This window comes from Larimichthys crocea, chromosome XXI (genome assembly GCF_000972845.2).
Source record: "Larimichthys crocea isolate SSNF chromosome XXI, L_crocea_2.0, whole genome shotgun sequence".
NCBI classification, from domain to species: Eukaryota; Metazoa; Chordata; class Actinopteri; family Sciaenidae; genus Larimichthys; species Larimichthys crocea.
The window spans coordinates 13,305,377-13,320,827 of NC_040031.1; the positions used below are offsets into that span (position 1 = coordinate 13,305,377).

Here is a 15,451-nt window from a genome sequence, read left to right on the forward strand (position 1 = left end):
CAATTAAAACATATTACAGCACAATAACAAACAGTACAAAGCAAAAATCACACAGGACACATAATACAAAATACAAAGTTACACACAATAGCACATAACATACACCCACCAATGTCAGTGGCTACAGAGCTGAGTGTTATTACTTGTTGTTACTTGTCATTTAATAAATGAAGTCCTATGTTAGGAAATGTAATAGCAGAATAGGACACAGTAATTAAACATTTACAGTAAACATTTGTAGAGAAATTTAATTTGGTTAAGTTAAATATTTACTTTCGTTCACAGAAATTCAATCAGAGTGAGACGTCTTCATATTACATTAAGAACTGCTAATCTGCGCATGCGCGTTTATGTATTCCTGCGCGTCACTCCTGCGCAGTGAGTGCGCCGTCAGCGCGTTAATTTAAGACAAACTGTTCGTTATTTTTCACACGTTTCACGAATATCTGCTCCCGCAGACAGAGCAAATGTTTAATTTGTAACGTCGCGTTAAATACGGAGTACTTTGAGGACACTGCGTACCTCCTCTATCACAAATGAACTACAACTCCCGTGAGGCACAGCGCGAGAAGGGAAGCGAGCGTAATCTCAGACGTGACGTGTGTCCTCCCGGAGCAGGAGTGTGTGTGGCAGCAGCGGCAGATCTGCAGGAAACATTGGCCCGCCGGTTCCGCGCAGATATGCCCCGATCAGAAACCTGCAGCCTCGTTAAGTGACACTTTTACCGCCGAGTGTGCTGCAGCCGGGACCGACCATGGGGACCGCGTTCGCCGTAGTTCTGGTGTTTGTCGGATGCTGCAGCAATGTGGTGTCTCTGGAGCTGCTCGTAAGGTCAGTGACAAACTTAGACTGTCAATGAACTCGTGTCGACTTCAGCTGCACGAAAGTTTGCACGGATGCAACTTCGAGTAGTTTGTTTGTTTTTTACTTTTGGCACAATGTAACAGAAGCACACAGGTCAACGCTGCAGGAAGCTTCAGTGGTAATCTGATGGTAGACCTCATGTTCATCTAGGACTGTTCATGAAGTGCTCATGCATGATCAGGATGCATCTCAAAGGCCAATTCATGCGACCTAGATGTTTTTATATAGATAGAAATATAAATATACTGTATGGACATATGGTAAAATACAATTTAATGCATATATTTACCTTTATATTCAAATAGAATAAGTACAAAAAAAATTAAATAGCAGTTGTTAATCTTTCTGGGGGACGACACACACACAAAATAAAATATCAATAAAAGAACGAAAGAAATCATGAATTTTTGTTATGGTTTAATTTTCTTAACACATGTGTAACTTCTTAGCACAGGTTTAATTGAAGTGCAGATTTATGTTCTAGGTTATTTTTATGATTTTAAAGTATGTTTCCTGTGTCTTGTGCTGCTACTTGATGCTAGATTTCCCCCTGGGATCAATTAAGTATCTATCTATAGATAATAACAGCAAACTATTAATATAAGCCCTTCCTGTAACTGTGTGTTTTTAAAGGGTTAGTCTGTTGGTTTAAATTGTCATTTGTCTCGATGCTGAGTGAGTTACAACCTTTCAAATTAGCAAAAGGTAATCAATAGACAATGCATCTTTGTTATGAAATTACTGTTTAATAAGTAACAAAGTAAGTAATGTTACGTCTTGTACTGTCGGGTATCAAACCATGAAACTTTTCTTGTACTACAGTTTGTAAAGGGACTGCAGCAAACGATTATTGTCAGTATGAATTAACTTGACATGTCTTCGAGATGTTTTACGTCAAACTGTTTAAAACCCAAAGAATTTATTATTAAATAAGAAACAAAGAAAAACAGGAAATGCTCGGAAGTGAGAAATACTTGTTGCTGTTTGTTGAGTAAAGTGACATTCCCGTTCGCTTTCCACCTCTGCGTGTTTTAAAGTTGGGCTGGGCAGCATGAGAAAAAAAATATTACAACGACCTTTTGTAGATTTGTTATTTGGAGTAGAGCTGCAGCTGCTGCTAAATCAGTCAGTTTAGTTATTTTGCATAATTTCTTAAGAGAAGATGTCGATGTGGAAAAGCCTCAGCACATTCAAATAAATGCAAAAATCTGTTTTATTTTGCAAAAACAAGTGTTTAGAGCCAACATACAGCCTTACTTTAAACAGACTCTCCTGTCTACCCTTAAACAACAAAATTTACCCCCATGACAACGTCAGTGTCATAATACCACGAACAAAAGAGTTTCAACATCCACAGCACCAGGGAGAAAAAATCCAGTCAGGGGGGTTATCACATGCTATACAGAAGGGTGTTGAATGTTGATGTGATAATATCTGTGTTGGTAAAACAACACACACTCTTAAACAAGACACATGTATGGACACGTATATGAACTGTCACTTATGCAAAAACCAGCCAAGGCACAGAGCAGATTACTCCGGCCAGAGGAGGTGATGTTAGCAGGAGGTTATATTAAAGCGCTCTTCTGCAAACACCGGGTCATAACGAGGATTTTCTTTATCATGATTAAACTAGAATAAAGCCTGACACCTGATGTTTACAAAGCGTCTCTGTGGTTTCGATGTGATTTTAGACAAACAAGTCCGACTGAGTGTTGCATCACGGCAAATCATGTGATCGTCTTCAAACTTGGTGTGCTGCTGCGTTCACTCGATGCTTTTGTCTTGAAGGACACTCGCTCAATAAAATAAAGCTTTGAAAGCTTTAAAGAATAAATCTGTGCACAGATTTGAGTGTGCAGACTTTTCTTCATTCAATTTATTTTTTTTGTTTATCCGGGGTCGGGTTCATGGTGGCAGCATGTTTAGCTGTATATGTTAAAAGCTTTGAAATTGAACTAGGACTTCAACTGAACCTCAGAGTCTTTTGCTGTGAGAAATATGAGACATAAATTGCTTTAATTTAGAAAACAACATTAAGTTTTCTGACGTACAATGTTCAAAAAGTACCTCAGTAATCACATTTCAAAGAAACATTAGACAATGACCTTTATCTTTCCTCCGTATGCTGTTCAAATCTGGACATTTGCTCGCCTGATTTCAGTCTCATCTGTTGTTTTGTCCCTCAGAGAGTTTCCAGGATGTGGCAACATCGTCACCTTCGCTCAGTTTCTGTTCATCGCGTTAGAAGGTTTCATCTTTGAAACGAACTTTGGGAGGAAGAAACCAGCAATACCTTTAAGGTAAAATAAATAAATAAAAAACCTTCATTGATGGAGTTTAATCTTCTAAATCATAAAACAAACCTGTGATGTCTCTTTCTGTCCAGGAACTATGTGATCATGGTGACCATGTTCTTCACAGTCAGCGTGATCAACAACTACGCTCTCAACTTCAACATCGCCATGCCGTTACACATGATCTTCAGATCAGTGAGTATTGTTTGTTATAACAGCAGACCGAGTTGTTGTATAATCGCTATTTTACATTCAAGGGTTTGCTTTGACACCCTCTCATATACCCTCTGCTCCCGATGTGTGTGTTTAACCAGCTGTCTTGTTTCTTCGCAGGGGTCGCTAATCGCCAACATGATCCTGGGAATAATCATCCTGAAGAAAAGGTATGACAGCAGAGCTCGTCTGGATGAAGTCATGTCTGAACAGCATCGCACTCCACCTGTTCTGTGCCACTTTTCTTTATCTTTTAAGCGTGATGAAGTCAGATTTTTCCACCCACATTCTCTCCACATATTGAATTTGTAGTAGAGTCTCAGTGAGCTCACTCCTCTGGGGGTGATGCGAATGCCAAACTCACTCTCGCATGTGTGAACGGCAGAGGTGTCCTTACATTCTCTGAAGTTTTGGCACAATACAGATACCACTTTGATTTGTTGTCCCATTATACGCTTGCATTAGTACATCAATCACTCCATTTGACTAAATAATCCCTTAGTTGTAAGTATGATGATGATTATTTATCTCTCAGGTCCTGAAAAGTCAGTTTCCTCTCCCAGTTTCTGTAGGTCAGGTCACTCAAATTTCCCAACTTTTCTAATTTATGCCGTTTAATGAAGTCATGGATATGCAGTCTGATTAGTTTGTGCCTTCTCACCCTGCAGGTATACAGCAAGTAAATATCTGTCTATAGCTTTAGTGTCAGCTGGTATCTTCATCTGCACCATCATGTCTGCCAAACAAGTGGTGAGTCCTCTGCAGAGCTATAACAGTGCTTACTTTTCTACACAGAGAGTCCTTTAATGTCTCGAAGAGCGCGGCCTTGACCTGTGATTTGCTTTGATGCATTTTGTTTCTGCAGAATGTGGCCAATGAGGGATCAGAAGAAGAAGGCCTTTTTGCCTTCATGCACTGGCTTATAGGTGAGTTCAACTGTAGCGCAGAGGTGCATTCAATCATTAGTGAAAGAAATTAATTACAGCTAAAGAGCCGGTCAGGTTCTTTTTTCCACATCAGCAGTCTGAAAACCAATTAATTCAAGTTTCATTCACATAAAAGAGAGAAAGGTCTAAAAATCTAAAGAGCATTTTGTCATTTTTACTTTATAAATGACTTAAAAGATTGACAAAATTATTGTTAACTGCCTCTCTGTCTCAACTCTAATTAAGAAGCACCTCTTTCTTTAGAAAACTAGATGAATTCAGTATTCAGGATATCATAAAGCCGATCTTTCCATTCAGGTATTGCCATGTTGACCTTTGCTCTCCTGATGTCGGCGAGGATGGGCATTTTTCAGGAGACGCTGTACAAACAGTATGGAAAACACTCCAAAGAGGCCCTCTTCTATAATGTGAGTTTTCTTTGTTCTCCGGCATGCAGAGCACACCCTGAAACGGCTTGAGAAATGAGTTTGAGCTGACAGAGTTGTTTGTCTCTCTTCTCTCTTCGTAGCACTGCCTACCTCTGCCAGGCTTCCTGCTTCTCTCCACAAACATCTACAACCACTGTCTCCACTTCAATCAAAGCTGTGAGTCCCATCGAACATCGAGTCATTCAGGAGATGTTGTGGATGGAAAGTTTTATGTTTTGTCCAGCTCAAGATGCCAAAAAAAAAAACTACAAATATACGGATAATTGTTTATTTACAACAAAATAATCAAAAACAAACCCAGCCAAAAAAAAAATCACAGCCACATTAAGGCGATAGTCGGTGGTGCAGGGAGTGGATTTGCTGTGAAAAGCAAACAAAAGCCACAAAGCAAAGGCGTGTGAGGTCAAGAGGTTACACTGAGGTGTGTACGGTAAAACAAATTTAACATAGCCAGGCTTTCTTTGAGTTAGTGCACATTATCAGAGATAATGCATGGTTATCTAATAAATAATCTATCTGCGTTTAAAGTTGAAACCTCCTTGTGTCCTTGTGTCGAGTGCACTCTCTAATGTAAAATAGATTGTGTTGATAGATGAAAGCTCTTTTTGGTCGATCTAGACTCTGAAATCAACATTTTCTCAGCAGCAAAAGTACTTTTGCAGCTTAAATGTCATCCAGCAACTATAACAGCCATTACATATAGGAGGTAGCTGTCATTAAACAGAGTGTTTTTATTGAGTATCTTGACATTCAGGCCAGTTCGGGCACTAATGGAAAGACATTTAGCAGCTGGACTAAACACCGGGTGTCCGGGTAACACAAGTTTGTTTTCTGCTCAGGTTCTGTGCGCCTCATTTAACTCTCCACAAAACAGACCAATCGTACGTCATCTACTTCATTATAATGAAAATGAGGAGTGAGGTTCTGAAAACATTAATGGAGCAGTGTAGTGTCGCTGCACACTGAGAAAGTTCTGGATTCAAACCTCCTTTTAGCCGGCTGTGGCCTCTCTGGACTAATTTCACCACGTACGACCTGTATTGAATTTTTCATAACTCATTTCATGAATTTAAAGTATCATTACCTGAAGTAAAATACATTGTCTCTGATCATAATCCAGGCAGCAAATACCTTCACTGCAATGTAGTTATGGAAAATAATTCATATATAAACATAATTTCTAGGACACGGTGCCCCGCAGACATCAAGCAAAGCGACAGCAGAGCAGAGGGCAGATCACAGTGTCGTAACCCACAGGGGTAAATAAATGTACTTGTGTTTGTTTTCCAGCTCCTGTAGTTGTTCCCGGAGTTGGACTGACGGTGCCGATAATGTGGATCTACCTGCTGGTCAACGTCGTCACACAGTATCCTTTCAAATAATCATTGATCTCACTTATACACTGTAACATTTATGACCTTTATTACACATGTGCCCAACAAAATGGGAAGAAAAACACATTTCTTTTGTTTCTCTAATCTGTAGTTCTGTTTATTTCTAATCAGTTTGTACACTCTGAACCATCCTAACAAATATTCCTCTAACAAAACAGAGAAAGCAACATAACCACTAGGACTTTAGGTTTATATTGTGAGGTGTTTTCCATGTTCTCTCACTCTGTTTCAGACTTTAACCGCTCTCTTCAGATACGTGTGCATCCGCGGCGTGTTCATCCTGACCACAGAGTGCGCCTCGCTGACGGTCACTCTGGTGGTGACTCTGAGAAAGTTCCTCAGCCTCATCTTCTCCATCCTTTACTTCCAAAACCCCTTCACGACCTGGCACTGGGTGGGCACGGCCGTGGTCTTCCTGGGAACTCTGCTGTACACGGAGGTGTGGAGCAGCGTGCAGGCGGCCCTGCGAGGACCTGAAGTCAAGGAGAAGAAGGCAGAGTGAAAAAGAAGAGGAGGAACAAGACGAAGACAGGACTGGTGGTCGAATAGAAAAACAGCCACTGTGTTGGACTTAGAAATTGTTTTTGTTCGACTGTCCTGCACTGATTTTATACAGTTTGTTTTCATACTTGATCGCACATCATAGGCCATAGTAAAAACCCGCTCACCGCACACAACAGTTTAAAGGAGAAAGCTGCTGCTGATATTCTACATTTTAGTTATTGTCAATAAATCCCAGGAAAAGACCAAAAATGAGCAATGTGTTATCTAAATCATATCATAACCCTGTCTGTGTCACCAAAAGACCAGCTACAATTCGTCTTTATTAATAAAAAAAAATCGTATGACTGATGAACCAGCAGAAAAATATCACCTGACTCTGTAGCTCCTCTCAGCTCCATGCAGCTTTATAGCGTCTTTCAGCTCATTATTTCACCCATTGCGCTGCAACTTTAGTGTTTTGGTTCGCTCTCATAGCGTCGACTTCAGCTGCTGTTTGTTGAGGAAAGGTTATGTGTGTGTATATGTGGAGCAGCTACTCAGGAGTCGGTGGAGACAAAAACTAAAAGAGAGAAAACATTGCGTCTAAATTCATCAATAACAAGTTCAACTTTAATGTGTAGAGCTGCAACAGTTAATCGATTAATTGCCACAAAATGAATCAGCAACTCAATCCATCCATTATCTGTAACTATAGTGGGGCTGGAGCTTCTCCCAGCTTCTCCCTGCTTATCGCAACAACCATTCACACTCACATTCACACCTATGGACAAGGAGTAGATAGTACATTTATAGGGGACTATTTTCAGCTGTGGATTAATACACAGTTGGTGTAGTAATGTCTGTCTGTAGCAGCAGGACTGAGTTAAAATAAACTGCAGGGCCTCGTTCATCCTCATAGCTCTGTAACACAGAAGAGCAGCTTGTTATTGGATCATTTCATGTTGATTATATAAAATATAGAATATCACCAGCACTGTTCTTTATTGTTAGTACCTCACAAGTTGAATGAAGTTTATTTCTCTGTAATGTTGTTTTGAATATTTATTTTCTGAACACGACAGATCATTTACCCCACATTAGTGTTATAACGTGCGTCAGTGGGATTACACTGATCATATAATTCATGCATTATTTAGACTGAACATACAGAGCATTGATCTGTGGAGATTATGTGGTAGTTTCTGTATTTTTCAGTGTGTCTCAGGTGTGTTGGACCAGTTTTTATCAACAGGACACATTGTACAATAAATGTTTACACTCCATTAAAGTCAGATTCAATTAAATATTGATTATAAAGTCTCTGTAAAAAATCATTTATCATAACAAGAAGTGCATGTTTTTTAAAAGCAGGCTGGACTTTGTGTTTGTATTTTGTTTTGCACAGGCTGGGACACAATGTTCCCTCACGTTACATTGACTTTAAAGCCAGTCGACCAATCCAGAGAGAGCTTGTTCAGGTCCATCCAATAGCAGCTGCTGTTGTTGACGCTCAGCTGTGGGAAGGGCAGATTATTGCAGCTGCTACGAGTTGATTTCACTGAGCGCAGATCCACGTTGTGGATTAAATTAATATTAACCGCACGGTCCCGGTTCGTGGTGGTGTGTAGCTGCAGGTGTGGATGGGGGGAAACAGCCCGAGTCACTTCCCGCATGAGGATGATGAAGCCGGTGGAGTTACTTTTGTGAAGGGCATTCGGGTGAGTGAAAGCTCCGGGAGGACATGCACGGATTAAAACTGGGAGAAAGTATGCAAGCACATGGCTTAATGCACAGAGCTGCTGCAGAGTGCATGGGGGTTTAATTAAATTCATGTGTTATAGCCCTCATGTTTGTTGTCAGTGTGCACAGTCAGTGTGTGGGTGTTTAATTATAGAAAGAAAATGGTCGGTTGTCATATTGACAACAAGAAAATACACACTCTGCTTAAATAATCCAGGATATTATGAAAATAACCGAAAGTTTTCTTTCTAACTTTATAGTAATAGTAATAATAATAAATAATATAGGTTTATTGCCAAGTAGTTTTCAAACCCAGGAAAAAACAAGTTAAGTTAAAAAATATAAGGAAGAAAAAAATCTGGTATTAAAAAAATAAATTTAAAAAAAATAATAATATAATATCTATATATATATATATATATATATTATATATATATATATTATATATATTATATATATAATATTAATATAGATATATATATATACACACACACACACACATACAATATGTTTTAAAATGAAAAGAGCTGAGCAGTTTATGCAGAAACATAAGTATTCACCAGGTGATGTGCAAATGCAGAATATTTAAAATATGCTCGATCAGATAAACACAATTACCCCAATATTGTCTAGATTTATTCAACCGAGTGGAAATAAAAATAAATAAATAAAAAAAGGTTAAGAGGACAATATGAGCATGCAGTTGTAATATGTAAAAACATCATTACAAGTTATTTTAGCGGAGAGGTCAGATGATACAACAAAGTGTAATAAAAGTAACATACACTTATCGTATTCCTGCATCTGATATAAAAACCTTTTATTGACTTAGAAGATACTAAAGTTAATTTGTTTCTGACAAGTCAATCTTCCCATAATGAGAGTCTGACCTTTGTCTTTAAGAACTTAAAGGTGATCACAAGAACTCCTCGTGTAAAGTTAACAACTCTCTTTTGTAGAAAGTCAAAGCTGTGAGATAGAAAAGCTACAAGCTGTAGTCACATTCCTGAAAATAGTGTAACAAAATACAAACATAATGTAGTTAAAGATCAACAATGTAATAGATAAAGTGCCACCACAACTCCTGGTACAAAAAACAGCTTTGGTCTCTGTAGCTAATTTCCTCGTTCATGACAGAATTTTTATATGATATTAAAGGTTTAAAGTTATGCGTAATTAACAGCGTGGCCGCTTTTATTTACAGGTAAGTGCCGTTACTGATTGCTTATTAGATTACCCAGGCGTCATTCAGCCTGCCTCAGGTCCGCTGATGATCCAGGTCTTAGATTAGTAGCAGTACATCCAACCTGACGGCAGCTTTATCAGAATTAGAATGAATATGAATTAACCCAGCAGGTGGCGCTCACCGAGTGTTTGTTTGTTTTCTTTTGTCAGCTGTCGGACAAAGTCATCAAACGGATGAGACAGCCGACGAAGGTCGTCTTTCCTCAGCACCTCTCGCAAAATGGAAATCCTCCGTCACCTCCACCCGAAACGCAAACCATCACCCCAGTCCCCGCCCCCTCTGTCGAACATTTACTACCCCTTCTGACACCTCCACCTCTTTACGAAGCCCCATCCACACCTCCATCAGTGGACCCTGCTCCTCCTGTGAAGCTCGTCCCTCCTCCTCCTGTGAAGTTTCACTCTCTTCCTCCTCCATCTGTGGAGCCTGCAGCTCCTCCTCCACCTCCACCCGTAGAGCCACAAAGTCCACCTGTAACCGACCCTGTCGTCTCAGCCCCTCCTCCACCTCCTCTTCTCCAGGAAGCCCCAGCTCCATCTGTAAAGCTCGTCCCTCCTCCACCTGTAACCGACCCTGTCGTCTCAGCCCCTACTCCACCTCCTCAGGAAGCCCCTCCAACACCTCCATCAGTGGAAGCGCCTCCTCCTGTAATTTTTCACTCTCTTCCTCCTACATCTGTGGAGCATGAAGCCCCTTCTCCACCTGTAGCTGACCCTGTTGTCTCAGCCCCTCCTCCACCTCCTCTTTTCCAGGAAGCCCCACCAACACCTCCATCAGTGGAAGCTCCTGCTCTCTCTCTTCCTCCTACATCTGTGGAGCCCACAGCCCCACCTCCACCCATAGAGCCAACAAGTCCACCTGTAACCGACCCTGTAGTCTTAGCCCCACCTCCACCCATAGAGCCAACAACCATAACCGTAACTGACCCTGTAGTCTTAGCCCCACCTCCACCCATAGAGCCAACAACCGTAACCGTAACCGACCCTGTTGTCTTAGCCCCACCTCCACCTTCTCCTCCTCAGGAAGCTCCACTGACACCTCCACCAGTGGAAGCTCCTGCTCTCTCTCTTCCTCCTACATCAGTGGAGCCTGCGGCCCCACCTCCACCAGTAGAGCCAACAACCATAACCGTAACTGACCCTGTTGTCTTAGCCCCACCTCCACCTACATCTACACCATCTCCACAAGTCGAAGCACCTGTGGAGCCTCCTCCACCTGCTGTAGTGGAGCCAATAGTCCTACCTCCCGTTGAATTCATCATTCCACATCATGTAGAGACAGAAACCCTGTCTACACCACCAATAGCAGAACACATCATCAAACCTGTTGTCCTACCTCCACCTGTGGAGTCATCCACAGCAGCTGTGACTCCACATGAACCTCTAGCTTCATCTTTGCCTTCTGAACTTGTGGCACCAACACCTCCAGCTACTATTGCAACTCCTCCTGAAGCTCCCTCTGTTGAACCTCTTGAACCTGTTGTCTTGTTGACACCACCAGTGGAAACAGTCCAACCTCCACCCACAGTTGAGCCTACACCAGTTGAACCAATAATCCCACCCTGTCCTGTCGAGTCAGCTCCAGTCGAAGCTGTAGTTTCACCTCCACAAACGGAGACAACTCTTGTTGAGCCTGTAGTCATACCTGCTGCGGTTGAAGAAGTGCCTCCAGTTGTGGCTCCACCTGTGGATCTGCTGCCTCCATGTGAACTGGTTCCACCTCCACCTCCTGCAGATCTTGAGGCAGCACCTTCTCCTGCTCCAGAGCTCTCTTTTGAAGAGCCCTCTCCTCCCTGTCACTGCGTGGAGCTGGCCGTCTTAACCTCTGATCCACCTGTAAGTGAACCCCTTGTAGAGCCTCTAGCACCACCTCCACCTAATCCAGCTCCACCTACTGAGGAGCCCACCATCACCTTGTCTCTGCCCCCCGTCGTTGAAGTTGAAGTACCTGCTGCTATCACGTCAGTGCCACCACCTGCAACAGGTGAGAGGATCGCCACAAAGTGGATGTTCATGGTTGTAGAAACGGTTTGAAGTGATTTGAACTAAACCTCTTCTGCTTCTTTGCATTCACGTGCAGCACCGCCCGTTTCTCCTGAAGTGGTGGAGGAAGAGTTGAGGCAGAAGATCCAAGAGGAGATGCAGAGAAGCCTGGAGGAGGAGATCAACCTGAAGAGGCAGGAGCTGCAGCTACAGTAAGAACAGAATTACTCTTCATGTTATATCATTATTTCTGCGTGGTAAGATTTATTTTACGTTACGCTGATGATACCCAATTATATCTATCAAGCCAGAAAAAAATCAGTTGGCTTAACTCAAGGCATGTCTTAGGGGTAACTTGGATCTTCCAATTTGAGAAGCTAAAATATATTTTTTTCATGATAAATAACATCAATTCTGTCCATCAATTAATCATTCACTCTAATGAAATGTCTGAAGCATGCATCGCATTTTAAAATGTGACGTATGTGTGCCGTGTGAAGGCTGGAGGAGATGAGGGCTCAGGCTCGTGCAGAGGCCAGAGCAGCAGCTCACGCTCGGGTGGAGGAGCAGGTGAAGAAGACGCTGGAGGCGGAGAAGGCGGCGTACATGGAGAACCTGACGGAGTCCATCGCGAAGGAGCGAATAAAGACAGAAGATCAGAGGCTCATGGTGCAGCTATATGTAAGCACAGAAAACATGATGCACAATCTGTAAATATGTGACAGGATCTCTCTTAAATATCCCATAAATATGAAATTCTTTCCCCTTTTTAATGTCTTCTTCTTTCTTGCCCTCTTGTCTTGTTGCAGTGGATGGAGGTGAAGGTAAGATGGGAGAGAATTCATACGTGCATGTCCACGACTCACTTTCTGACCTGCATCCAGCTTTCACGTTCAGTGCTGCTACACTACTGTGTTTTACTGTTCTTTACTTCTTCGGCTATGAGGGAGAGAATCATTTATAATGAATGTTCTGGTTCTGGAGATTTTAATTGTGTCATTTTTAAACCCAGGCTCATCAACTGGAGCAGAAAGAGCAAGATTTAAAGAAACGAGACGCTCTCTACAAGGAACATGTCGCTAAACTCGAAGCAAAGGTGAGCGGCAGTTTGACTCATCCTCCTTCCTACATCTCATTTAAGATGAAGTTACTCAAAAGACCCTAAAAATCACTTTTTTCAAGGATTTTGGGGAAAAAACATTGTTGTTTACATTATGAAACATTTTAAGTGGCTATAATCAGTATCTCTATAACACAATGTACAATTAGACAACATGAAAACAATGTGAAAACGGTGTGAAAGAGGCTGCTTGTAACGTAACCCATAGAGAATCATCCGAATCTGCGGCTCCCCTCAAGTTTATAGAGCTTTATGCTGGACTTCAGCTCATTGTTTAGCTGTCAGGCCCAGAGCTTTACTCTTGTGACGGCTGTATTCAGTGAAAATCAACCTCACGCAGTAAGCTAATGTATTTAGCAACTAGCTGATGAACACCATGGAGCATATAGCAGCTGAAGAGCAGATATTTCCCACAGGAGTTGGTGGAAACCAAAAAATGTTTACCAACTAGTTTGCAATATATATCTTGTCCTCACGACCTGTTTCTGCTGCCCCCAAGTGGCCAAAAAATTAGTAATTGCTGGTATAAAAATGAGACGTAAACTTTGCTCAATGTTGTTGACAATAGGCGGAAATTATAGGATAAATATGAATGTTAAAATGTAACAGGACAAGTAGAGAAGTATCATGAAGTCATCTACAGTTTTCTAACATTACTTACCAGTGTTGTAATCAAGAGCACCTAAACCGAGATCAAGTCTTGACCAAGACCAGACATTATATAACATGCTTAGGTAGGTAATATTCACGAAAGCTCTTTATTCTCTCTCTGAGTTAAATTATAAAGTAGCTCCTCTCTGTGTTTCTTTGCTTGGTTGTACAATGCAGCTGTGGTTTTTGACCTTGATAATGATGTGTGGAATTTTTTAATTACTTTGACAGTGCACTGAGTTTTACAAAGTCACTGCTGAGAGCTTCCAGAAAGGCAAAGAGGAGACTCACAACCGCTTTGCGTAAGTTTCAGAATCACCCCTCCTCAATAATCTAGTCTTGATAGGATCTGTCTGTGATTATTAAGATGTGCACAGTGAAACATGCTACAAGAACAAAAGGACTTTCGTTTGAATGTGATATTAACTCCCGAACCAACAGGATGTTTGATATTGGCACGTCTGCATCTTTCCGCTTTCTTTCAGCCGTTTCAACATCCAGCCGGTGTGCAGTGACTTGCAGAGTCAGATTTTAAAATGCTACAAGGAGAACACAGGAAAGACTCTGTCCTGCTCAAGCATCGCCTCGGCCTACATGCAGTGCGTGGACAACGCCAAGAAGGTACGACTCTCACCGTAAGTCTTCATCACTACCCATCACTAGCGTTGATTTTTAACTTCTCCTCTGTGTCTACAGAATAAATTGAGCCCTGGAGGTTAATATGGACCACTTGATGAGGACGACGACACTACCAGACGGCTTTCCTGTCGCAACGAAGAAAAGTTGATAGACAGAATTCAACAAACAGACAAAGAAACAACTCCATATATGTGCCATATAGGCCAGTTAGACCACTAGTCTGCTAAACACTAGCAGCTTGGTATTTAGTTTTGGGTGCCATCCTCTGTGGTTCTTGGGATCATGTTTATAAAACCAAATGTGCCGCAACAATAACTGAGGGATCATTTCAAGCGCTTGTCTTTGTAAATGTGGAGAAACACAACGAAAGAGCAGGAGATTAAAGTTTTCGTTTTGACAGCAGCGTGATATGAAAATATATACCGAATGAGATCCTGATGATAAATTATTACGTACGTGTGCCTTAAAGCTATGAAAGATAATCACGAGGTTGCAGATGCATGGAAGAATTGTTTGATGAGTAGAGTGTTTGAGGCGATTGTACTTTGCATAAATTATTTCTGTTGCATGCACACAAAAAAAGATTAAATCAGTCTCAGTAAACTTTGTTGTTGAACTTTATTAATGACTTTTATAATTTGCAGTTGCTGCCCTCTGCTGGAAAAGTTCAAAATTTGGTTAAAAAAAATCACTTTAACTCATGTTTTTAATCTGTGGTTAAAAATACAACATACCACAGAGAGAGAAATGAGCGTTATAGTTTATAAAACCTTTGATAAGTGATGCCAGAGGAGATAATTCATCATAAATGTCACTGAAAACCACCAGGAACGATCAGAGAGATGTTGATTTTCTGTTCTGCTGATTTAGAACAGGTGAATTGTTTATTTTTTGGTATTTTTAGTTATTTTATAGTGACAACTGGAGAGAGAGGAGAGAACACAGCAGCAATGCACCACAGCAACAGACTGGGGTTTATCTCAGGCCACAGCAGTGATACCGGTATATCATGGGATGACGACTTTAGCCTTGATAAATGGGGCACACCAGGTGAGCTACAGGGGTGCCTCAGGTAAATATTTTTTTATAAAATTAAACATTGTTTCATAGTTCAGACAAAGTATGGAACCTAGTATTTCATGTACTACACACAGAACTGGGGAAAATACAGGATGGCAAATCAGGTAACTTGAAGGTTGTGGAGCTTGTTTCAAGATGACTGTGATTATTAGAAATCACTGTAATACTCTTGTAATATTCCTCTCTACGAGTCTCCTGTGTTTTGTAGTTGTATTTATTACATTTTATTTAGTCAGTAACATTATTTTCATTAGAAATTGACTTTCTTTAGCATTTGTCAATGCAGAGAACTGATCAGTAAATGCATGATGAGAAATGACTTGGAAAGACTTCATTGTTTGTGACAATTCATATGACAAATGAACGT

At 41.0% G+C, this 15,451-nt stretch overlaps 2 protein-coding genes across 3 annotated transcripts; both read left to right on the forward strand.

Annotated features, from left to right (window-relative positions):
- Positions 1-473: 473 nt before the first annotated feature.
- Positions 474-7,930, forward strand: slc35b4 (solute carrier family 35 member B4). The gene is made up of 10 exons (XM_010757304.3): positions 474-831; positions 3,054-3,167; positions 3,254-3,356; positions 3,495-3,544; positions 4,043-4,124; positions 4,240-4,300; positions 4,619-4,728; positions 4,830-4,905; positions 6,040-6,115; positions 6,396-7,930. The coding sequence occupies exons 1-10, from the start codon at positions 755-757 to the stop codon at positions 6,643-6,645; spliced, it is 999 nt and encodes a 332-aa protein (XP_010755606.1). The 5' UTR covers positions 474-754; the 3' UTR covers positions 6,646-7,930.
- Positions 7,931-8,119: 189 nt separating this feature from the next.
- On the forward strand, positions 8,120-14,406 carry LOC104940685 (proline-rich extensin-like protein EPR1). 2 transcript variants are annotated; one of them, XM_010757337.3, is made up of 9 exons: positions 8,120-8,344; positions 9,762-11,595; positions 11,692-11,806; positions 12,095-12,275; positions 12,404-12,418; positions 12,607-12,690; positions 13,597-13,667; positions 13,851-13,986; positions 14,062-14,406. In XM_010757337.3, exons 1-9 carry the CDS (start codon positions 8,267-8,269, stop codon positions 14,083-14,085), a joined length of 2,538 nt encoding a protein of 845 aa, XP_010755639.3. In that variant the 5' UTR covers positions 8,120-8,266; the 3' UTR covers positions 14,086-14,406. The 2 variants fall into 2 exon arrangements, with proteins under 2 accessions (XP_010755639.3, XP_019125399.2); XM_019269854.2 differs by lacking the exon at positions 12,404-12,418.
- Positions 14,407-15,451: the final 1,045 nt, after the last annotated feature.